The sequence below is a fragment of the Ursus arctos genome, unplaced genomic scaffold (assembly GCF_023065955.2).
Source record: "Ursus arctos isolate Adak ecotype North America unplaced genomic scaffold, UrsArc2.0 scaffold_4, whole genome shotgun sequence".
Classification (NCBI taxonomy): Eukaryota; Metazoa; Chordata; class Mammalia; order Carnivora; family Ursidae; genus Ursus; species Ursus arctos.
Window position 1 is genome coordinate 27,516,631 of NW_026623056.1, and position 24,409 is coordinate 27,541,039.

The following is a 24,409-nucleotide window of genomic DNA, read 5'->3' on the forward strand; positions in this document are numbered from 1 at the left end:
GAGGTAAAAGTAGATCAGTAATTGCCCAAAGTCACAGAGATAGAAGTGGCAGAGAAGGAACTTGCACCTGGCCATTTGAGGCTGAAATCTGCCCTCCTGGCTTCTGCTGGGCTGAGCATGAGCCCCTCACCCAGGGGCACCAACAGCTTGTGTGGGGTCAGTGGGCAAGGCAGAGAGTGGAGGGAGGGAGCCATGGATGGGACTGTGGATTCCTGTGTGTGAAGGTGACTCGGTCTCTGACAACAGCTCTCAACCACAGTGTTTCCAGATGCTGGTTGTGAAGATGCAATCAGTTGTGAAGGTCACATAGCATTTGTTACTGGTCATTGCTGCAAATTCTCTTAGTTGGTGTTCAGGGTTGCCCCTATAATTCCATTCCCTCCCTTGCTTTTTGACGTGCTCAGAAAGAGATAGGAGTGGAATTATCCAACCAGCTAGAGATTTCCCAGCTTCCTGAGTAGCCCGTGGAAGGTGTCACACCTGTGTGCCTCACCTATCCTGTGGCAGAGAGGAGGAAAGGTCAGGAGTCACAGCTCGGAGGCACGTGCCCAGACTCCGCTTTTCCTGGAGCAGCGCCGTGAACCTCAACACCAAGGGGTGTTCTCCCATTGTATCAGGTCCTCGCTCAGTTCTGAGGGGTCTACAAATGTTACTGCATTTAATCCTCGCCATGCCGTGAGGCGGGTGCTACTGTTGTCTCTTTTCTACTGTTGTGACAACTGAGAACCAAGGAGATTAGGCAGTTTCCTCGTGGCTACTGTGCTACTGAGTGCTGGGACCAGGCATGGAATCCATGCCCGTCTAAATGCAGAGACCAGCTCTTAGCATCATGACGTACGCTCCCCTACACAGCCCTCTGTCCAATCCCCCACTGAAGGGAAACTCCTCAGAAGGAGGCCTGGACTCTGTTGTGTTCACGCCCCTGTCTCATGACCAGCTTCTCAGAGTTAGCGGTCAGATGTAGAATAAATCAGAGCCTTCCCACCCTTCGCCCCCCGTCTCTGCCCTCTCCGGCTTGCGGCTGGGGGCCAGAGATGCTGGCTGGCTGGCTGATGAACTGACTGGCTGACTGACCGGTATCGAATGACCACCTGGACCGAGTGACTGTCCAACCGGCTGGATGAATGTATAACTCGCCGCCTGAGGGGAGAGACCCCGTGTGTGACAGAGGCCTGCGATTCTTTCCTTTGCCCACAGTGGAGATGGGCATTTTGAAAACAGCCCACTGACATCCCAGCCAATGTGGCAGAAGTATCTACCAGACCAATTCCTGAATTCCAACTCAGGTAACAGCGCCACCTCTCCCCACATGAGCTGGACTCAAATCCTCTCTGTCCTCAGCTCCATGAGTCATGAAAGTCCTAGCGAGGCAGCCCTCTAACATCTCCAACACCCCAAAGGGTGTCCTTGCACAACGGACCCCCAAGGGTAATCAGGACTTGACACTATCCAGGTGCACCTGGTACCTTCGGTGCCCTCACAAAGTACAGTCCCAGGTGGGGCTATGTCTCCTCCCTGGGAGGAGCCAAACCCAAGTCTCTTGGTGGGGGCCCAGACCCTGGAAGTGAGGACAGGGCTATGGCAGGAGGTGGGGATATGAATGGACAGTGAAGACAGTACTCGAGGTGTCCTGTCCCAGAGCAGGAATGAGAACCCAGATGATATCCCCGAAGGGAATCTACCGAGGGGAGGTCCAGAAGTCTGACATTCAGCCAGTCATCATTTATTGAGCACCTGCTGTGTGCTAAGAGCCAGAAATAGGAAGGGGGAGAAAAAAGGAAAAAGACTGACTATGTTTGCTCTCAAATAGCTCTCACTCTGTTAAGAAGGCCAGTGCTTCAGTATCAGAAGGCCCCATGGGACATGACTCTATCTATTGTCCAGAGGCCCCAACGGGACAGAAATAATAGTTCCCGAAATGTGCCCGGAATGAAGGACGGTTTAGCATTAGAAATCAGCCATGTAGACTGTGAAGCATAAACCCACTTCTGTTTGCTCTGTGACAAGAACTTTTGGTAAACAGAAGCTAAGTCAAATCATGGGTGCCATCTTGTGGAGAGAGCTGCCCTGTCAGATTCAGGGCCCTTCTATCAAGATGCATCTGATACAATATGGGGACACAGTATGATAGTGTGTGTGTGTGTGTGTGTGTGTGTGTGTGTGTGTGTATGTGTGTCTGTGTGTGTGTGTGTGTGTTTTGGGGGAGAATACCTGATTTTTCAGGCCATTGTAGAGAAGATACGTGAACAGATAATCATAAACAATAATTATTTTTTAAAAAAACCTTAACAAATTGTAGTTATCTTGATAATTTCTTCTTTTGTGTGGGAACAGGGTCAAAATCTAATACATTATGTCCTGTTGTGCTTACTGGATGCTGGAGCCCCCTTCTCACTCCGGGCTATTGGGGCCGGCAGTATGTAACTTACAGTTAAAGGTCAATTTAGACTCAAACCTCTAGCAGGGTTTCTTCGCCCAGTTACTTCTCGCTTCCAAGGATGGCCTCAGGCACGAGGACGCTTCCTCAGCCTCATGGTGCTGGAGCAAGCCCCCAGCCGGCTGCTGGGCATCGGCTTCTGTCCTGGCTGCTTCGGCCACTGACGTGTGTGCTGGGGGAGGGGAGGGTCGGGGATGAAAGCTAAGGGTCTGAGCTGGCGGCTGGAGGCGTCCCTTAGTGAGGTAGAGGATGCATGAGGAGGGACTGGTTTGGGGAGACTGGAAGGTACTGGTGGAGTTCAGAGCGGCAGATGGGAATGTGGGGAATCAGTGGATTGAAGCTCAGAAATAGGGTCTGGCTCCGAGTGGGTGTGGGTGAGGCCTCCTTGCCCAGCACTTGTCCCAGGGTTTCCCACTAAGATCCAAGCTTTAAGGGCTTCTGGAGGTCACATAAAAGGGGCCAGTCTGAACTTTGTCCCACCTGGGGAATTGCTGTCCACAGTGGGGGAGGTGGCATACAGAGGGAGCGTTTATGAGTTTGGTTGCTAGAGCTTGCGGCCTAGGCCCTGGGATAACCCCTCCTCCCTCTGTTCCTCTAGGCCTCCGGGGCCTGCAGGTCTACAGCCTGCACAGGGAGGAAAGGCCCAACTACCGTCTCAGGTGCCTGCAGTGGTTGCATAGACAGCCTCAGTGGCCCACATGGGGCTGGAACCAGATCTCCTGCCCTTGCTCCTGGCAGCAGGGACTATGGGACTCACGCTTCCAACCCATCAGCATGGGTAACACCTCCTTCCCGTCTCTTGGGGCATCCCCACTGTCCCCCATAAGCCCAGCCACCTACCCTCTGCTCACACCTGACCTGTCCTTTCCAGGACACCCTGGGCCCCTCCCCAGAAACGCCCCCCATTCCCGCCCCCCCCCCCCCCCACCTCTGGGCCTGAGTACTCTGTCCTTGTCGCAGGCTGGTGGGGCCTCGGCAGCAGGCAGCTGTGCAGCTTCTCTTCCTGGCGCGGGGGCGTGTGCTGCAGCTACGGGCCCTGGGGCGAGCTTCTCCAAGGCTGGAGAGTGCCCGCTCCTTGGCAGTTTGGTACGTGTGTCCACAGAGATCTCACCCCCACCTTCTCTGGAGCTCCCTACTCTTCTCTGTTGGAGACCAGGCCTGGGCTCCAAGCCAAGCAGTGGGACCCGAAGAAAGAAGCCTTTTGTCCCCATTCCTCCCAGCTGCCTCCCCTCTCTGGCCATTAATTTCCTGATCCTGGAACGTTGGGAAGCTTCCAACATCCCTTCCAGCTGACATCCTGGGGATTTACGATCGAGTGCCCTTTGCCCCATCTTCACCTGGCCCCATAGCCCCAGACAAGAGTGGGGGCATCTTTCGAGGGAAGAAGAGGGGACCAGTCTGACCCTGTCTCTCTGGATCCAGATTAGCGGGTTGTCCTCTCCCACAGAGACCCTCCAGAGGAGCTAGAGAGCACAAGGTTGGGGGACCAGCGTAATGTGCCTCTTCCCTCCACCCCCTGCCACCCCCCTACCCCCGACAATCACAGCAGTCCCCATAGTTCCTCAGACCATCAGTCACCCCCCCCCCACTACTGCATATTGAGAGCAGGGGGATTCGGCCCCACCCTTCAGGAAAGAAAGCTCTTGGGCCCCAGCCCCGAGCCCGGCCCACCTGGGGGCGTTGCCGCACACAGCTCCAGCAAGCCTGCAGGGGAGAAGGTCAATGGCCTGAGGCCACGGAGCAGGGCAGGATCTGCCCCGAGGTGTGCCCGATTCCCAAGCCATGCCTTTGCTTACCCGCATCATCCTGCCCCACCAAAGCTTCCGGCAGGAACTTCTGCAGGTCCTCTGTCTCCTGGCAACGTGCTGCTCTTCTCCACAGATGAGGACCTGGAGCCACAGAACTGGTGCTGCCGCTGGAACGACAAGCCGTCCTTCTGTGCCCTGTACCAGCAAAGGCGGCCGCGCATCGGCTGTGCGGGGTACCGGCCCCCGCGGCCCGGTGAGGCTGCTGGGGCCGGGCAGCGCGGAAGCAGAGCAGCTGGGGAGGAGTAGCTTCTCGGGGCCTGGACCAGGCAGCACGAGCTTCCTGGGGCAGGGCTGCGGCCACGGGGTGGAGATGGTCCAGTGTGCGCCTATGGCAAAGGGAGGGGCTTTGTACATGGCGTTGGGGAAGTGCTGGGCGGGGCAGAGATAATGATGCGAATTTGGGTGGGGGCGAAAAAGTGCAAGGGGGCCTCTGGGGATGGTTCTATATTCCATGTACATCTCCCAGGCTTGAGTCGGCCTAGAGGGGTTGGGGGATCTCAGATCCTTCCCTGGCCTGCTGTGCCATCGTGGTCTCTCCTTTCTTCCAGCCTGGATGTTTGGGGACCCCCACATCACCACCTTGGATGGTGCCAATTTCACCTTCAATGGGCTGGGGGACTTCCAGCTGGTCCGGGCCTGGGATGGAAACTCCTCGTTTCTGCTGCAGGGCCGTACCGCCCAGACTGGCTCGGCCCAGGCCACCAACTTCATTGCCTTTGCAGCCAAATACGACACCAACAGCCTGAGCCCCATCACAGTGAGTGCGGCAGGGGCCCCAAGGAGGACAGGAAGAAGGAAGAAGGGAACAGGGCAGCAGGGAGGGAGGACGCACCTGGCCAGTGTAGTGGTTCGAGAGTCAACCCTGGAGAGTGGGATTTGGGTCAGGGCTCCATCAGCCACGTGATCCTGAAGAAATGACTGAACTTCCAGTGCCTCAGTTTTCTTATAGTGAAATGAGGATCATAATATTACCTACCTCACAGGGCCGTTGTGAGATTTAAATGAGATCATCTGAGAAATGTGTCTAGCTCCAGGCTGGCCCATGCTGAGCACCCTAAAGCCGTTAGCTAGCACAACCGCATCATCACCTCCACCTCCCTCTTCCTCGGGGCTCAGGTCCAAACTCCCTGCAGCCTCTTTTCTCAGCCCCTGGGCCCACCTGCAGGACAGGCTTAGACTTCCTCTAATTCCCTTCCAGGTCCGATGGCTCCTTGAGCCCAATGACACAATCCACGTGCAGGTCAATAACCAGACTGTGGCATTTGAGATTAACCGTGAAGACCCAGAAGGTAGGCTGGGGACAGCCGTCAGCCACTTTCTCCTGCTTCCCTGGGTCAGGCTTCAGAGGGGCACGTGCCTGGAAGCCGTGCGGAGGCAGCAGCAGTGGGGGTGGGGAGAGGGGCTTGGCACTCTGCTTCACCCCCTCTTCTTTCAGCAGCTGGGCCTGGGTAGCTTCTTCACTCAGGAGCCAGGCATTAGGCTTTCCCTCCTCACTTCTCTCCTTCCTCCAAGGCCGTGACAGCCTCACCCCTGTCTCTAGTCCCCAGGAAGGGCAGGGGATGTCCTGTGACTTTGGCTTTGGGCCACTGGAGAAGGCGTCCAGGCCACCCCGGAGCTGCTCTCAGAGTCTCCCCTCTGCACCTTGATCCTTCACTACTGCCAAGTCTTGGAATGCTGGTTTCTTCCTCCTCTGTCTCCCAACCTTCCAGGCCGGGAGATATTCAACACCACTGGCATCATAATGGCCCGCAATGGCTCCCTGGTGTCAGCCACCTTCGATGGGACTGTGACCATCTCAGTGATTGCCCTCTCCAACATCCTCCATGCCTCCTGCGGCCTCCCAGAGGAGTATCGAAACTGCACAGAAGGCCTCCTGGGTGAGAAGCAGACAGGACTCTGTGAGACAGCAGCAGGAGCAAGAGCTTGGGCCCCAGACCATGGGGTAGTTCCTCGTCCAGTTGGCCTGTGGGTGTCCCAGGCTGAGCTTCCCTTCCTCGGCCTACAGGGAACAGAACTCCGAGGGCGCGGAGAGGTGGGGAGGGACAAGAGACCTCTTCAGCTTCTTTCAAGCCTCACTTCTTGTCCTCCTAAAACTCCAGTTCCATGGTAGCCAAGTGGGCTTTGAGGTTGGGCTCTGGGGAGGATAGAGCCAGCAGCTGCCCTTCCCCTCCCTCCAGCCCCCACTTCCCCTCTCTTCTTCCTCCATTTCCCCCTTCATTTTCCCCTCCTCCATCCTTGAGACAGAGGGGCGGGTGAGGTATGGTCCTCTCCCCTCCTCCAGAAGGACGGAACTGAGACTAGATGCAACTGGAAGAGGCTTCCCAGGCCCCCTCCTCCCCATCACATCTTGAGTGTGACTCATTCGGTGCTCCCCAGGGAAGGGGAGAGCCACAGTACCGGGGTGGCCGACCTCCTCCTCTGTCGCTTAGGAGTCTGGAATGACAATCCAGATGACGACTTCAGGATGCCCAATGGCTCGGCCATTCCCAGCAACAGCACCGAGGAGTTGCTTTTCCAGTACGGAATGACCTGTAAGTCAGGGCCTCCGAGTCCTCGGGGTAGACGTGGCCGGGCTGGGATGAAGGAAGCATTGTGTCCCTCAGCCTGTGGGAACCAGACCTCCACCCTCTGTGAGGGAGAGCTGGAAAGGCCAGGAGCAAATGCTGAGGATTCTGGTGCCTCCCCAGATTTGTCCCTTTCACCCCCATCGCACCTGCGTGTCTCTGCCTGAAAGAGAAGACAAGGGAGGGGGGGGCCCTCACTCACTAGAGTAGGGCTTTCCGGCCTCAAAAGCCAGAGTCACGCCATCCCTCCACATCACCCTCCCTCGCCCCAAGGCATGTGAAGTGAGGGGAAGGGGTGGACACAGGGGAAGGGGTGGACACGGCGGAAGTGTAGCTGGAGACTCAACCCTGATACCAGGCCATGGCCTCCCATGTGTTCTAGGGGAAATCAATGACACAAGACTCCTTGGCAAGAGAGATGGCCATCTGCCTGCCAACTTCACCCCTATCTTCCTTTCCCAACTGAAAAACAAAACCTTGGATGAAGAGCTGGTGGCCGAGTGTAATGGAGACATGCAGTGCCTCTATGACAGCTCTGTCACAGGAAACGCAAGCACCGGCCAGAGCACTAAGGTGCTCCTCCGCAGCTACCGGCGGCTGAACGCCACCCTCAGTGAGTGGCACGAGGCGCGGGGAGGCGTTGCAGCGTCAGGTGGCAGATGAGGAGCCCCCCTTTCATGACAGTGAAGCCACGCATTTTAAAAATTTAACAGATGCTTTTTTTTTTAAGATTTTATTTATTTATTAGAGAGAGAGAGAGAGCATGAGTGGGAGGGGGAGGGGCAGAGGGAGAAGCTGACTCCCCGCTGAGCGGGAAGCCCGATGCGGGGCTCCACGCAGGGCTCCCAGATCATGACCTGAGCCGAAGGCAGACGCTTAACCGACTGAGCCACCCAGCTGCTCAATTTAACAGATTCTTTTGCTCATGTCATTCCTCCCATGACTCCCCAGCTCACTCTGTGATGACCTTCGAAGCCCTTTCCAACCCGACCCCAGCATCTCTCAAACTCTTCCTCTACTTCTCGTCTCCCTGCTCCCTCCTCTCCAGCCCCACTGGCTTCTCTGTGTTCTTCCACCACACCAGGCTCACTCCCGACTCCGGACCCCACACATGCTGTTCTCCGCCCGGACGCCCTTCCTCTAGACAGCCCCACGCTCGCCCCTCACCTCCTTCAAGGCTCTACGCAAATAGAGTGCCCTTCTCAGCATGCCTTTCTCGGCTGGCCTGTCTAAAATTTCACATCTACCCATGCTTCCTATTCACCTTCCCTGCTTTCATTTTTCTCCTTACCACTTATAACTATCTAGCCTATTTTCTCATTTTCAGAGACCTCTTTTTTTATTATTTGCTTACTGCCGTGTCCTACCTAGAACAGTGCCAGCCATATGGTAGGTGCTCAATCAATGTGTGAAGTGACTGACTGAAGGAACAATGAAATGGAAATAGCATTTCCACTGTATTCCTCTGTTTCCTGACAAATGCAATGCCTATCTGGAGATTAGCCTCACGGTGTCCAGCCCTCTTCCAAAGGCAAAACTCTGTGATGGTCTGAACAACCCTGTTCTCTGATTCACGTCGTACCGTGCCCAGCATAGCACTCTGATCAGGAAAGAACTGGACCTGATTCCTGTCTGGGGGGAAGATAAAGAGAAGCTTAAGGATTTGGCCAGGCGGGCAGTAGAACCCCAGCTGCTTTACGGAGATCTGAAGGCAGGTACACAGAATAATTCCTGCTTCCAGAAGTGGGTCACAGCCCTGAGAACGCCTCACACAAACCAGAGGACTAGACAGAGAGGAGGCCCGTGAGGCAAGAAAATGTCCTGCCCCAAGCCCCGAGTCCCCTCTTTGTGTTTCAGATAAGTACCCACCCTCTATCGAGGGTCAGCGTGTGGTGGAAGCCTACGTGGGGCAGACCAAGCAGATTCAGTACAGAAGCCACTCGGAGAAGGTCACATTCGCTCTGAGGCACAGCAGCGCTGACTTCAGGCTGTTTGGTAAGAGCTTGGCCGCAGGTGGGAAGGATGAGGTCAGAGTCAATCTTTAGGTAATTTTGCATCAGTATACACCGGACAGCTTCATGTCACTTTTCCTTCGGAATACCCAGGAGCAGCATTTCTTGGAATGATCGCTATGATTCCGGTAGGTGCCCGCGGTGAATAGCAGTGATGGCCTTATGGCAGTCCGGCCAGCGAGCCACACGGACTCGGGGCCCATACAACTGATTCAAAGGTCATTTCGCCTCAAATCCAATAACGTGCAATCATCTTTAACCAGCTTTATGCAATCATCAAATTATTAGAATAAAGTATAACAACTAAAAAAAATTACTAATCTAAAGCATTCTCAAATCTCTTAAAAGAAGGATATCATATGGAGCAGGATTTAAAGATACAAATAGCTTCATTTGGTATGTTTCTCATTATTTTATGTTGGCCAACCATGTTTGCCTAACTTTGCCTCCCCTCCTTGCTTTTCTGCGCTGGGACCAAGCAAAGCCTCGTCTCTCCCTGTCCGTAGTGGTGGATAACCATGATCTGGGTCAAAAAGTCAAAGTCCACAGGATGCAGCTTGCTTTCTGTGACTGGCACCATTTATGCTAGTGACTGATCTTTGCTAAACCAAAGCCATTAGGGACCTTATTTTGAGCTCAGAGCACCTCTCTCTGCCTTGTTTTCTTTCTCTGTGCGTAAGAAGGGGCTTCTTTCTGTGCGCCCTTCGGCTCCATGTGGCATCCTCCCAGGTGCTAGCCAATAGCATCAGGAGAGTTTCTCCTCCCCTGGGCTTCTCTCCTGAAGAGGGATAGCCTGGAAGTGACTCTCATCTGTCCCCTACTATCAACAACTCTCAATCTGCTCTGTTAAGGAGAACTGCTTATTTTCCTGGACACTGTAAGATAGGTTTGGATCAGAAGAGTCCTTGCTGATAAGTAGCAATGTTTTCACCGTAGTCTGGTGTCTGGAGGTCAAAGGTCCATGAAGCGAGAGGGGTGCGCAAGAAATCGGGGCAAGAGATGGGGCTGCTGTGAAGGGGAAGCGTGTTTTGTCTGCAGTGTAGCCTGGGGAAGCATCCGGAAGATCCTGGCCTTATGGCCTTACTCTCTGTCCTTCCTGGATGTCCCATCCTGGTGCAGGCATAAGGAGATTTGCCCTTTGGGGTCTCTTCAGGGCGCAACTGCCTTCCCCTCTGTGGAGTTCCACCCTGCCATCACTTAGTGGGGCTCATACTACCTCCAGCTTGGGGTGTAACTGAGATCATTCCAGAAAACCAGCCTCGCTCAAGGAAATGCCTGATGACATTTGAGGGGTGGTCTGAGAGAGGTGGAGGGAGGCCAACATAGCACTCGGGGTGTTAGATGCCAGGATGTGCCACACGGCACAACAGTCAAGTCTCCCAGCTCTCAGTGGTCTTATCTTCCCTGGGGCAGAGAATGGGACATTGCTATGGACACCAAAGTCGTTGGAACCATTCACTCTGGAGATTCTAGCAAGAAACATCGAAGACAATTTGTCATCTGTACTCCAGCCAAAGACAGTGGTCTGTGCTTGCAAGGAAGAGAGCCAGTGTTTATACAATCAGACCAGCCGGGTGGGCAATTCCTCCCTGGAGGTGAGTGTTGGGAGGAGGGTCGGGGGGCGGTTTCCTTGTTAAGGGGAAAGGCAGTGGGAACTGAAGGGATGTCATGCTTCAGTCCCTCTGTGGTAGTGTGTGTATTGGGAGCTGGTAGGTGAGGAGAGTCAACACCAATCTCAGGCCATAAACTTATAAGAAACAGAACTTTCTTCACTGCTTATAGCTCAACTGAATTTTTGTCTCCTAGCTCCCATTCTGCCAGGCTGACAGGAGACATCCACCTCAGCGTTCCTTAAAGCTTCCCAGGGGTCCCCAGCTTCACAGTTCTAAAGACTTATTCATTTATTTGAGAGGAAGACAGAGAAAGCAAGTAGGGGGAGGAGAAGAAGGAGAGGGAGAGAATACGAAGCCGACTCCCCACTGAGCAGGGAGCCCAACGGGGGCCTCAATCTCACGACCCTGAGATCATGACCTGAGCCAAAATCAACAGTCGGGTGCTTAACCGACTGAGCCACCCAGCCACCACCCCTACCCCCCACCCCCAGCTCCGCGGTTCTAGAACAAGGCATAGAGAGATGGGGGCAGGAAGGCATCCTTGTGGTCCCTGTGCAGGAGCCTACGCAGATCACAGGCTCCATGCTCCCTCCTCTTCAGGCCCAGGGAGGTGCTCTGCGGCTTCCGTGCCTAAGGTCCCACCTGCCCAGAAGCACCACACAGCCGTTTCTCTCTGGGTTCTCATCATTGTGGTGTTGGGAAGAGAGGGGCAGGTCCCCTATGACGTTGACACCCCCAAACCCCTTTGTTTTCTCTTTTATTGTCTCTTTCCAGCTAAAAGAAGGATCTCTTCATTTTGGAGAAAATCTTTGTTCATGCAAGTTTTAATCAAGATATTTGGCCTTAGTCTATGAATCTTGCCCCTATTTGCTTTTAAAAAAATTTTGTTTTGTTTTTGTTTTATTTTGTTTTGGTTGTAAAGCAGGAGCCATAAAAGAAAGTGTTTGGCTGCCAATACCCCACCCCCCCTCAGCCCTTACACACACCGTTTTCCTGAAGCGTGAACAAAGAATTCCCACTGGGAAGGGGGAGAGGTAGAGGAGCCCAGGGGGTAGAAGATGGAAAAAGGTAGTTACTGGGAGAAATAGAGATTAAAATCAATATAATATTTTAGGTATCCCAAAATATCCACTCTTGGAAGTAGAAAGCGTTAGGGAGGTTCATTTTAGGGAGATTTTCAGAGTCATCTCTGTAGGGGTATCAGAATAGAGAGACCAGGGGGCTTGGCAAGGTTTGGGGAATCGGTACCTCCCTGTGTCATTTTTCTGGTTGCTGTGCGTTCTCACTGTGCTTAGCAGTGAGGCTTCTTGGTTTGGGAGTCAGCAAGGAAAGATCCAGCAGGAAACTGAGCTTACGTAAGATCCAGCTTTCAAGGGGTAGTAAAATATTTATTTAGCCCCTGTCTTACTCTGTAAAGGGTTTCAGGCAAGGAGATATGGTGTAGCTGAGATCCCAGGGCTCGCACCAGACAGACGGGCGCTGGGGGAGGGGGGAAAGAACGGCCCGGGGAGCCCTGTCGGCTTGGCAAGAATGAACAGGAGCACAGCCTGGTCAAGAAGGTGCTCAAGTAGATGCTGGGAAAATTAAGACAAGGACTCGAGGTCCATGGGTTCTCAGACCAGAGGGGTCAGAACAGAAACACCCAGAAGCCTTTAATGGTTCAGCCTCCTGGCTACCCGGTAATCAGCAACCCATTCCAGGCGGCCGACTGCAAGTGTGACGGGAACAACTTTGGCCGCCACTGTGAAAGCTCCAAGAACCCCTGTGATGAGCCGTGCTTCGGGAATGTGCAGTGCTTTCCTGGGAAGGGCTGTGGGGCCTGCCCCCCAAACCTGACTGGGGATGGGCGTCACTGTGCCGGTGAGCCGGGGACAGGGCCCTGACAGGAGGAGGCTCGGGGGACGGTTGATACCTAGAGGGCCTAGGGCCTGGGGCAAACCATTTCTTTCCCCTTTCCTGCAAGTCTTTAGAATACTCAATACAGACGGCTATGGTGAGGGGGTCAGGACGTCTGGTGAGGTGTGAGGCTGAAGAAGAGATTGTGCAGGCACGGGGAGCGGCCAGGGCAGGGCAGGCTGACGCGCTGATGGGGAAAACTCAGGGCGAAAGACTGAAGATGGCCTGGGGACAGGGGCAGATGTCCAGCAGCCACCAGGGAGCCAGAGGCAAGCTGAGGCCCTCAGGCTCCTCATGTGTCTTCAGAGACACAAAGCTCAGGGTTTCCACATCTCAGTTGGGACATCTGGGGGGCTGCCATGGGCATCTGGTGGCAGGGGCGAGTCCTCCCTTTGAGTCCTTCTTCCACCACCTGTTCTTGACCTCTGAGCAACTGGAGTCATGATGAGGGAGCTCACGGGAAGCCTTCACTAAGCCCCCTAGAGATCCTGAAGGAAATCTGGAGGCCACTGTGTCTTCTGAGCGGAGGCCAGAGCGCGTAGAACCACAGCTTTAATATGGTAGAAAAAGGGATGGAAGTGAGGAAAGCAGGCCGGCAGGCCCTGCTCCTGCCAGCCTTCTGGGTCCTTTCCTGATGCAGGGGGTCTGATAAACACGCCATTCCCTCAGCAGAAGTGGGAGCATACCGACCTGGCAGAAGAAAAAGTTTTCCCAGCAGAGAACTATCTGGAAAAGGGAGAGGATAGTTGGGTGTTCAGAGCGACTCAAGAGCAGAACGCAGACTGAGCGGGCTTTGAGGGTGAAAGAAACGAAGGCCATCCTAGAAGCTTTCTGGGGGCTGGGGCTCCCCACTGCTGCCCAGCCTGGTCTGCTGACCCCCCTGCTCCCCCTGCAGCCCTGGAGCCCTCTCTCCCCTGTCAGAACCGGTCCTGCCCTGTGAATTACTGCTACAACCAGGGCCACTGCTACATCTCCCAGGCTCTGGGCTGCCAGCCGGCCTGCACCTGCCCCCCAGCCTTCACCGACACCCGCTGCTTCGTGGCTGGGAACAACTTCACTCCAATCCTCCTTCAAGGTACCGTCAGATGCTCTCTGCCTCCGCATTTCTGTCACCCTGAGGGGAGATGAGGGACTCGGGGGAGAGGGGGCAGAGTGAAGTTCCTCAAACTCACGGAACTCCAAATCTCTCTGTGCTGATGGTAAGTGGCCGGCTCTGGGAGAGGGTGGGGGGCAGCTGCCACAGCACGAGCCCCAGGCCCGAGCAGTCTGCTGAGGGAAGACTGAAGGGGGCCTCGTGGACCAGAGAGACAAGGGTCAGGAAGCCTTGACCACAGTCGAATGGGTGCTAGGGTCAGGGTCAGCAGACTCAGCCACTGCTCCTGATTTCTCTGGGGACTTTCTGTCACTGTAGAACGGGGCAGTCTCCCTGAGCTTCCCCAACGACCGTCTTGGGTAAGTCTATGAAAACAGTGAGGTGATTGTGAATCTGCTTCTCCCATTTCCAGAGCTTCCTGTAAGAAGCATCCAGCTCTGGCTCAGTGAGGAAGAAAATGCCTCCGTGACAGATGTCAATGCCTCGGTCAGTGCTGCAGGCCACCTCTGGGTGGGGAGGGGTCTTGGCAGGGTCAGGGCAGGGTCTCAGCCCTCATTTATGTGTTCTGCCTCTAGTCATCCATCTGGATTCAGTTGCCACAGGAGGCCGGAGCCTCCGGCCCCTGGTGAGGGTTGGGGGTGAGGAAGGCAGGAAGCCCCAGGACAGAGATCTCCAAGGGGACTGGAATAACCAGACTTGGGTCTAGGGGGGCCAAGTCACCCCAGCCTCTCCTTCTGAGTGTCCCTAGAGACCTGCGCTTGGGTATTGCGTGGTAGAAACTCAAGAAGGCATTTCACCTCCAGGAAGCCTTCCCTGACTTCCCAGAGCAAACTGGCAGCTCCCTCTTTTTGGCTCCTATGCCCTTGTCCATTCCTCAACCACAGGCAAAGTCACACAGTAGTTGAATTACTGTGGTTCTAGAACCCTACATACCCGGGTTCAAATCATCGTTCTACCATTCTCTAGAGCAGGTGTAATCATTAGACAATTTGACGTCTCATCTGCAAAGCAGAAATAATAATAGTACCCATGTCAGTGGGTTGTGTCAAGGTCTAAATGATAATGTACATAAAGCATTCACCACGGTGCCTAAAATACAAGTGTTCAAAAATTATAATAAGAAGTATTATTACTACTGGGGCACCTGGGTGGCTCAGTCGTTAAGCGTCTGCCTTCGGCTCAGGGCGTGATCCCAGCGTTCTGGGATTGAGCCCCACATGGGGCTCCTCTGCTGGGAGCCTGCTTCTTCCTCTCCCACTGCCCCTGCTTGTGTTCCCTCTCTCGCTGGCTGTCAAACAAATAAATAAATAAAATCTTTAAAAAAACAAAAACAAAAACAAAGGTAGGTTTTCTGTTAAAAAAAAAAAAGTAGTATTATTACTATTGCTACCACCACAGCACTCCACACTCTGTAAGGTCAAGGCCGCTGATGCTTGTCAACTTCACCAGACTATGGGTGTTTGAATATGGACTGTTCCCGAGTCAGCTTGACCCACACCCCCAGCACCTGACCATCCCCAAGGTCTGGCTACACATAATCAAGGTTCACTGTCCATGTGGGGAGAGAATGAGTGGGTGAACCAGGGAACAGGGGCAAAGGTAGGGGCCATTCGTCTCAGATTCTCCTGTTGTCATTGGAGGCAGGGAGGTAGGCCAAGTCCTTTACTCACCAACAAACTTTTACTAAGCAGGGACCCAGGGCCGGTCACCAGGCTAGGCTGGGGTGTGGGGATGCAGAATGAGGTGAGAAGCTCTCTGCAGGTCCTGGCACTCACGAGCAAAGAAGGAGCCAGACGGGGAGAAATAAATGCATTGAAGTGGGAGGGGTCTTCTCTTTGGACTGGACCTCACGGTCACCCGTCGCCCCCATCCTCTGCCCTAGGTGGCCTACAGACTGGGAAACCTGAACGTGCGGGCCTTTCTCCGGAACAGCCTAGTGACACAAAGGTAAGTGGGACTGTCCCCACCCGGTCCCCAGGTCTCACCCTCCGCCTCCACTCTTCGTCCCTCACTGTAACCCTCCCACACAGTGATTCTGGGACAACGCTGGCCTCCGGAAGTTTACTTAGACGCTGGAAGGTCATCTCGGAGTTCCAGTACCTCCCTCGCGGTCCTGTCATCGACTTCCTGAACACTCAGCTGCTGGATGCAGTGGTGGAAGCGTTCTTACCCCAGGCCTCGTGGAGGCGGTGGAACGGAAGTGAGGGGCCCAGGACCAACGTGAACTTCCACTCCATCTCCAGGGAAGACGTGGCCAGTTTGTCAGCTCGTGAGTTGCTGTCCTGGGGATTGTCACTGGGATAGCTGAAGGAGGAGGCAAATGGGGGAACCTATCACAGATCTTCAGCCCACACAAACCCATGGTGGGACGGTTTCTATGGAGGGCCACAGATAAGCCAAAAGCAAGTAATTTAGGCTTTTTGTTGGTCATTTTTGAGAGAGATTGTTAAACATTTTACCCACCAGCTTTCTAGATTTGAGAGTAGAGCACAAAATACTGCTTGAGGAATCCCCAGGGAGACAGCTTCACAGAACATTTACTCTTAATTGCCACCTTCCTGACCATGGCTGCTGACAGTTTTCTTTCTTTCAATAAAATTATTAACGATTTTGTTAAAATACCATTGCACTTTATAAACATCAACAGGGACTTCCCTTTTGCCTTTGCCCTCCCGCTAGAGGATATTAAGTAGTGATTGTCCCTGATTATCCTGGAAAGAGACTGAGATCAGTTGCTAAGTACTCTGGAGAAGGAAAGGAATGGACCACCCTATTTTGGGAGTGAGGCAGAGAACAGGGCAGTGACCACGCCAAACCCAGCAGAAGCCGCTCTGTGTGACTCGAGGGTGGGACCAAGCAAGAGCTGCTCGGATCCAGGCTGTGCCTCCTCCCTTCTCGGGGCAACAGTGTGCAATCCTCCAAACTACTTTGTGTGTGTGGTAGGGCGTTAGGGGTGGGGATAAGGGAACCACCCCAGACCTGACTATGAGTTTCGTTAAAGAAAACAAACCAAAAAACTCCACAATTTTTATTATACAAGTACAATATGTTTATTGTAGAAAGTTGAGGAAACACAAATTAACAAAAAGAAGAGAAAAAAATCACCTGTAATTCCAATCCCCAAAGACAAGTCTGTTTTGCACACATCCTTCTGAATTTTCTTCTATGCATAGGAATCTTCACTCATACCAGTATTTTTTATAATAAAGGGATCAAGCAGGGCAACCCTCTCAGGTCCCCTCCCTCTTCGGGAGCTTTGTATTAGCGCTCAATAAACCGCTTTGCAGCCCACCAAAAAAAAGGGGGGGGGTCGAGTGGAACCTAATGTTTGATAACCTCATTACTTAAGCAGTTGTGAACATATTATCTTTTATATTGTGTATGTGTTCCCATTTGCTATATTATTAAACATTTTAATATAGTATACTGTATTCTATTTAAAGATTTATTTATTTATTTTAGAGAGGGGGGAGCAACAGAGGGAGAGGGAGAGAATCTCAAGCAGGCTCTGCACTGAGCATGAGCCCCATGAGGGGCTCAATCTCATGACTCTGCAATCATGACCTGAGCCAAAATCAAGAGTGGGACGCTTAACCGACTACGCCGCCCAGGCGCCCGTGGTGCGCTATATTTTAAACAGAAGGTTGTACCAATAGTGACCGTGTATTGATGCTTACTGTGTTAGGCAACGTCATGAATACTCCGTATATTTTATCTCCTTTAAAATTCGCAGCAAGGTAGGTACTATGAGTATCGTTTCCTTTTAAAGATAAGGAAACTGAGGCTGAAGGAGTAAAGGAATTTCCCCCAAAGCACACAACTAGTTAGTAGCAGAGTTTGAATTTCAGCTTAGGTCTGGTTTACTTCAAAGCATTTGCTCTTCACCAATGCATTTTCCATCCCATGGTGCTTCCTGGTTGCACAATATTCCTTGGTTAACAAACCCTGCCTATTGGACATGGCTGCTATTGTAACCGTGCTGCTCTGGACTCCGTGAACGTACACATTTGTGTGCGGTTCCAGTGATCTCTCAGGATGGATGCCTGGGAACAGGAGCCTTGATGGGAAGGTATGGATTTGGTGTTCCTGATTGCTCTCCGTGTTCACTGTGTCCTTCCTGGCAGTGAACGTGAGCGTGCTGGGGGATTACTTCAACTGCAGCAGCTACAAGGACTACCGCCTGGTCTACAGCCCCCAGGGCGGCTTCACCTGCGTGTCCCCTTGCGCCGAGGGCTACTGTCAGCACGGAGGCCGGTGCCAGCACCTGCCCCAGGGGCCCCGCTGCAGGTGAGTGGGGAGACGGCAGGGAGAGCAGAGCTGGCGCATCCGAGCTGGGTGGGGAGACTGCAAGGGGGGCCCAGAAATGCCAGCATAACTTGTGGGGTCTGAAAGTTCGGATGGTTCTTTTATAACTGAGAGAACAGGGATCACGGAAAAGACATGAGTGCTTACTCTGTGCGGAGAAGAAAGACGCTATATTACCTCTAAAACTCAAACTCAGCTACGGGGTGGGTATTGGGACCATTTTAAAGAAGAGAGAGGTAAAGAGCCTGCTGCCCAAGGTAGCCAGGACCCTGTCGGGGGATGCGGGTTCCAAAGGCAGACTCTTCCACCCGATTTGGCTTCTGGGGTGAACATTCTGCTGTCTCTTTGTGGGAAAGGCACCCACTGCCTTGTGTCTAGGCCCGGCCCTGCCCCTCCTTAAGAGTACGGGTCAGGGGAGGCCCCCTCAAACTGGTGGCTTACGACCCCTGGTTCATCAGCAGTCTGAGGGGCTCCCGTGAGGGGAGTGCGTGGAGTCTGCAGGCCTGCTAAGGAGGAGAAGGGCAGCGCCTCCCCGGGGCCCTCGAGGCCCATCGGTGCCCTGTGTCTACCCTCGCACCCCCTGCCATCCCAGATCCCCCCAGCCCCTTCCCCTCCCAGGTCTGAGGAGGGCTGGGAGGAACCGGGGCTTCTGCCTGCACCTGCTCCCCGGCAGCCGGCCCCGCCCCGCTGGCCAGGTGGAGCTGAGCCCAGGTGAAGTCAGTAGCCACGCTTCAGCTCCGCCTCCTTCCCTAGAGGGGAGCCCAGACTGTCGTGGAAAACCTCCCGGGGCCTCCCCACTGTTGACCGTGTCCCCTCTCTCTGTGCGCAGCTGTGAGCCCTTCTCCATCTACGCGCCCTGGGGCGAGCGCTGTGAGCACCTGGGCCTGAAGCTCGGCGCCTTCTTCGGAATCCTCTTTGGAGCCCTGGGCTTCCTCCTGCCGCTGGGGGCCGCGGGGTTCGTGGTCCTGCGCTTCTGGTGCTACTCCGGGAACCACTACTCCTACCCCCTGGACTCAGAAAGCTGAGGCCTGGCCCCGACGGGGCAGCTGTGGCTTAGGATACCTCAGGACCCACCCCAGCCTCACCCACACACCTGCCCGAGGCGCCGTTCCCTGGAGGAGACTGGGAAAAAGAAGGTGCTTGAAGTCGACTCAGGATTCTTCAAGGCAATGAATCATAATAAAATCAGTAGACACAGAGACAGACAGGAAGGGGCCATAAAGACCACCTACTTAACGGATGGATTCTCTCACAAATGTACCCACAAGAAGGACATGCACACATCAGAGTTAATAATGGGGCGATGGCTCTAAGTTAAAAACCAGTTGTATAAAAAACCAAAAAACTCCAGTTTACTTCTAATTAAAATCTATTTAAGTAAAATCCTGACTTTTTGTGTTTCCAAAGCCATGGATTCCACTCGTGATTTTCCTCTGGTGGCTGGAGGGCTAGGCACAGGGAGTGGAGGAGCAAAGGCGGGCAGGACCCAGTCCTGCTTCGGCCCACAGCTGCTCTCCGCGGGGAAGCTTGTTGCTCTAGCCCAGGTGGACCCTTGCTTCAGCCTCCACACATCACTGTCTTCTCCCTCCCAGGGGAAGAAACACAGGCCAAAGCCTGGCCTTCCCAGGAGGATGGTGGAGACACCCCCACATGGAGTAGCCCAGACTCACCCAGGAACCCTTGCTGCCTTGCTGGTCTCTGTCCGTCAGTTCCAAGTGCCTTTACCTGTCAGGTTCTTGTCCCCACTGCCTGTGTTCCCTGGAGGAGGGATTAAACCATTCCAGCTCCCTTTCCAAGAACCAATTTGAGAAGCATGCCACGCACCCCCCTCCTTCGACCTGGAGTAGCCAATTCCTAATATACTTTCTGTCCTTTCCTGAGCCCCACTGGAGTCTTCTGAGCCTCTCCACCCCGCAGTCCCTTGGCCCCACTCTGCCCATTCCCAGCAACCTGACAAGTTTCCAACTCATCTTCTCTCCTAGCAGGCAGAACTTCACACCTCTCTGGTATAACGAGTCCAGTAAAAACTGGTCCACGACTCCTGGGTCTAGGATACCTTAATTCCAACTCTATGGAGAAACTGGGTAGCTGCCTCCTGGTCCTAAATCCCAAATCCCTGAAGGGAGAATCCGATTAGTCCAGCTTCTATCAATTGTTCATCACCGGTCCAGACAAGTGTAGGGTAGGACAGGAGGTCACATGATCTGAACCTGGCGCTCAGCCCACTCTCGAAGGTGAGCAACGGTGTTGGAGGAAGTTCAGGAGAAGAAACATGATCTCTCACCTGAGCAGAGACTCCAAACTGTCTGCTCTTCATAGAGAATGACTACTCCCAGTAGGCGAAACCCCTCCCGTATGTGCAAAGTTTTGGCTTTACCCTCAACTGCCCCAAAGAGTAATCAAACCTCCATATAAACCACATTTATTCAGGGTGCCTGGCTGGCTCAGTTGTGAGAGCATGCAGCTCTTGATCTTGGGGTCATGAGTTCAAGCCCCTTGCTGGGTGTGGAGTCTACTTAAAGCACACACACGCACATTTATTTAATCCTAGAGTTCATTATTTTTAAAAGCTTTTTTTAAAAAGATTTTATTTATTTATTCGTCAGAGAGAGAGAGCACAAGCAGGGGGAGCGGCAGGCAGAGGGAGAAGCAGGCTCCCCACTGAGCAAGGAGCCCCATTCAGAACTCGATCCCCGAACCCTGGGACGTTTAACCGACCGAGCCACCCAGGCGTCCCTAATCCTAGCATTCATTTAACAAGAATTAAGCTCATAGCCCAGATGGATTCACTGGTGAATTCTACCAAACATTCCAGGAAGAAATTCTACCAGTTCTCCATAATCTCTTTCAGAAGGCTGAAGCAGAGGGAATACCTCCTAACTCATTCTATGAGGCCAGCACTACCCTAATACCCAAACCAGAAAAAACAACAACAACAAAACTATACAGCAAGATCGCTCAGGAGCATAGATGCAAAAATCTTCAACAAAACATTAGCAAGAAAAATCTGACAATGAATAAAAGGAATTATATGCCATGACCAAGTCGCATGTATTCCAGGTATGCAAGGCTGATTCAACATTCAAAAATCAATTAATGTAATCTGTCACATCAACAGAATAAACAAGAAAAATCATATGATTATACCAATAGTTGCAGAAAACACATTTGACAAATTCAAACACCAAAATTCTTAGCAAGCCAGGAATGGAGGGGAACTTCCTCAGGTTGATTTTTTTAAAAACCTTACAGCACAGGGCACCTGGATGGCTCAGTCAGTTAAGCTTCTGACTCTTGATTTCGGCTCAGTTCATGATCTAAGGGTCATGGGATCAAGGCCCGCACTGGGCTCCACACTGGGCATGGAGCCTGTCTGGGATTCTCTCTCCCCCTCTCCCTCTCCCTTTGCCCACCCCCTCCCTGACCTTGCTTATGTGTGCACGCACACAATCGATTTCTCTCTAAAAATAAAATAAAATTAAATTTAAAAAACCTACAGCTATCACACACTAGAGGAAAGGGGTGCTGAGGGGTGGGCAAAATGGGTGGAGATGAAGAGGTAGAAACTTCCAGTTATAAAATAACCCACGGGGATGTAATGTACGGCATAGAGAATATAGATAATAATATTATATTAACTTTATATGGAGACAGATGGTAACTAGACTTACGGTGATCATTTCATAATATGTAAAATGTCGAATCACTATGTTGTACACCTGAGATTAATATAATATTGTATGTCAATTATACTTCGTGTTCAAAAAAGAAGAATGAACGCTAATGTAAACTGCTGACCTTGGGTGATAATGACGTGTCAGTGTAGGTTCATTGATTGTAACAATGCACTCCGGTGGGGGATGTTGATGGTGGGGAAGTTTGGGAGTGTGTGTGGGGGAAGGGGATATGTGGGAACTTCGTACTTTTAACTCAGTTAAAAGTTTCATTGTGACCATAAAAGTACTCCAAAAAATTAGGTTTATTAATTTAAAAGATTGTAAACATTTAAATAAAAAGAATTAAGCACATATGTCGCTAGAGAGAGATGGAGTGGGCTGGGGGGCAGTGTCCAGCAATTAGAAAAAAGGGGCTGAAGGGGCAAGGCAAGCATGGTGGACTGGTGAGATGGCCTTTCCAGGACCATTGTAATCTCAAAACTAAGTTATGCAGTGAGGACTTTGTAACATGACTCAAGGTTTGGGAGGGGAAGGCTCGCTTTGAGCATAAGGTCCAAAAATTACATTTCATCCTCAACCCAGTGAGGACCCTTGGCAAGGGATTGACCCACGCTGGGCAAGACGTGGTTGGTATAGATACTGGGTATCCTCAAGCATGGGAAGACGGAACCTAAAAGAAAAGCAAGATTGTAAATGGAGCAGCAAGACCACCCAAACCCAAAGTCCTTCTTCCCCCATCCATCTTCAGACATTAAGCTTCTTCTCCTCTCAGCGGGCAATGGTGGAGGGGTGGGGGTGTGGGAAGACAGAAGAAGTATGGCAGAAAACCCTGCCAGAGGCAGCAGAGACATCCGAAGCCTAAGAGAAGCTCAGGAGCTTACTGCAGAGAAGGAAGACCCCAGATTGGGAAAAAGAGGAGTGGGGACACTGGTTGAAGAGGAGGCCTTGCAAGTAAGGCTGTCAGATTTAGCAAATAAAAATACGGGAAGCTCAGTTAAATTTGAGTTTCAGAAAAATCACAACTAATTTTTTAGTATAAGATGTTCCATGAAGTGTGTGGGATACCCACGTTTTAAAAAAGTATTCATAGTTTATCTGAAATTCTCATTTAACTGGGTGTCCTTTATTTTAACTGGTAACCTGGTCAAAATGGCTGAAGCACTGGGCATGTAGAGAAAGGGTGTCATGAAAAAGGAAGGAGGCTGGGGTGCCTGGGTGGCTCAGCGGTCCAGCATCCTACTCTTGGTTTTGGCTCCAGTCATGATCTCAGGGTCATGAGACTGAGCCCCACATCGGGGCTCTGCTTCTCTTCCTCTCCTCTCTCTCTGCCCCTCCCCTTGCTTGCGTGTGCATGCTCTCTCTCTCTCTCAAATAAATAAATAAATAAATCTTTAAAAAGAAAAAATAGGGAGGTGTCTGTGTGGCAAGGAAAGGCCACTTGGTGAGTGGTGCAGTCAGATACAGAACACGACTGCGCATTGTCATCAGCCCACCCGCCGGATCTGTGTGATTTGGATTCTGTCACTTATGCACCTGAAATAAAGAACTGATGGGCCCTTCTTCAGGGTTCCAGGCATGTGTTGGCTTGGCGGAAGGAGGAAGCCTCCACCCCCATTCCCAGCTGGCGGCAGGCCGCTGAGACACCCTCAGTGGGTGGGGGGCACCCTTAGAGGGAGCTGCCTGGCGAAATGCTTAGCCAGAAACACAGATTCCCTTGCCCATCCTTCCCTGCCCTTAAAGGAGCCTTCCAGAAACTCCCTCTGGGCTTAAGGCAAGCAGCTTTTAAGGACCAGATGGCAAACAGTAGATAACTGGTATGATGTACCAACATAAGTATTTATTGATACCAAAATATGATGCCCACTCATTGGAATTTGGGGGACACCCATGGGATCAGTTAGCATTCACTGCTGTCCACTCACCTGTGGCCGGTCCCCCTCACAGAGGTTGAAGGAAGGACTGGCTGTGGCAGGAGCTTCAGCTGAAGTCTCTTGGGAATAGGGCCACCTCACGCTGTCCTCATCACAGCCTGTGTCTTTGCCTTCTGAGTCACCGGTGACTGTAGACAGGCTATCTTGTTTGGGTCCACACCCACATTTGTCTGCACGAAATACGTGCCATTTTCACCTCATAGACACACCCTTAAGATTTAAGGTTTAAGATTTTATTTATTTATTTAAGAGAGAAAGACAGCCAGCGAGAGGGGGAACACAAGCCAGCGAGAGGGGGAACACAAGCAGGGGGAGTGGGAGAGGAAGAAGCAGGCTCCCAGCGGAGGAGCCTGACGTGGGGCTCGATCCCAGAACGCCGGGATCACGCCCTGAGCCAAAGGCAGACGCTTAACGACTGAACCACCCAGGCGCCCCAGACACACACCCTTGAGTCTTAAATAACTGGAGAATTTTCCCCAGGCCTTCTGGTTTGGAACATTACTTCTGCTAATTCTGGTCATTTCCAGTAATTCTCTCCTCTCTCTCTCTCTCTCTCTCTCTCACACACACACACATGCAAGCGTATTTACACATTTTAATTCCCAAATGCTTCTAATTGCTATTGCCTATATTTTACGAACTTTGTGGCTTCCAAGAACGGTCATCAGATTTGCATGTACACGGGTGTCCTTATATGCATGTATTTAAGATTAATTATCTACTCTATCAGGTATCCCTGATTCAAATAAATGCAAAGCAAGAAAAGAAAAGCTATTTAAGAATGGAATTTATGGGGGCACCTGGGTGGCTCAGTCGTTAAGCATCTGCCTTCGGCTCAGGTCATGATCCCAGGGTCCTGGTATCGATCCCCACATCGGGCTCCCTGCTCAGTGGGAATGTTGCCTGCTTCTCCCTCTCCCACTCCCACTGCTTGTGTTCCCTCTTTCGCTGTGTCTTTCTCTGTCAAATAAATAAAATCTTTAAAAAAAAAAGAATAGGATTTATGTAACAGGTATTACATACTTACGCAAACTGCTCTCCGTTCATGCCTCATTATAGTGTAGCTTATTAAT

General features: G+C 52.3%; 1 protein-coding gene across 1 annotated transcript in view; it reads left to right on the plus strand.

Moving 5' to 3' along the window:
• Positions 1 to 18,753, plus strand: part of MUC4 (mucin 4, cell surface associated) — a 31,360-nt gene extending 12,607 nt beyond the window's left edge. The window contains exons 11-28 of the mRNA XM_057306667.1: positions 1,198 to 1,286; positions 3,036 to 3,215; positions 3,398 to 3,523; positions 4,319 to 4,438; positions 4,794 to 5,002; positions 5,444 to 5,534; positions 5,955 to 6,122; positions 6,675 to 6,776; positions 7,192 to 7,422; positions 8,667 to 8,804; positions 10,235 to 10,416; positions 12,135 to 12,294; positions 13,226 to 13,405; positions 13,836 to 13,909; positions 15,306 to 15,370; positions 15,454 to 15,692; positions 17,548 to 17,710; positions 18,558 to 18,753. Of these exons, the coding sequence (XP_057162650.1) occupies positions 1,198 to 1,286; positions 3,036 to 3,215; positions 3,398 to 3,523; positions 4,319 to 4,438; positions 4,794 to 5,002; positions 5,444 to 5,534; positions 5,955 to 6,122; positions 6,675 to 6,776; positions 7,192 to 7,422; positions 8,667 to 8,804; positions 10,235 to 10,416; positions 12,135 to 12,294; positions 13,226 to 13,405; positions 13,836 to 13,909; positions 15,306 to 15,370; positions 15,454 to 15,692; positions 17,548 to 17,710; positions 18,558 to 18,753 (2,713 nt within the window). The remainder of the gene's footprint in view (positions 1 to 1,197; positions 1,287 to 3,035; positions 3,216 to 3,397; positions 3,524 to 4,318; positions 4,439 to 4,793; positions 5,003 to 5,443; positions 5,535 to 5,954; positions 6,123 to 6,674; positions 6,777 to 7,191; positions 7,423 to 8,666; positions 8,805 to 10,234; positions 10,417 to 12,134; positions 12,295 to 13,225; positions 13,406 to 13,835; positions 13,910 to 15,305; positions 15,371 to 15,453; positions 15,693 to 17,547; positions 17,711 to 18,557) is intronic.
• Positions 18,754 to 24,409: the final 5,656 nt, after the last annotated feature.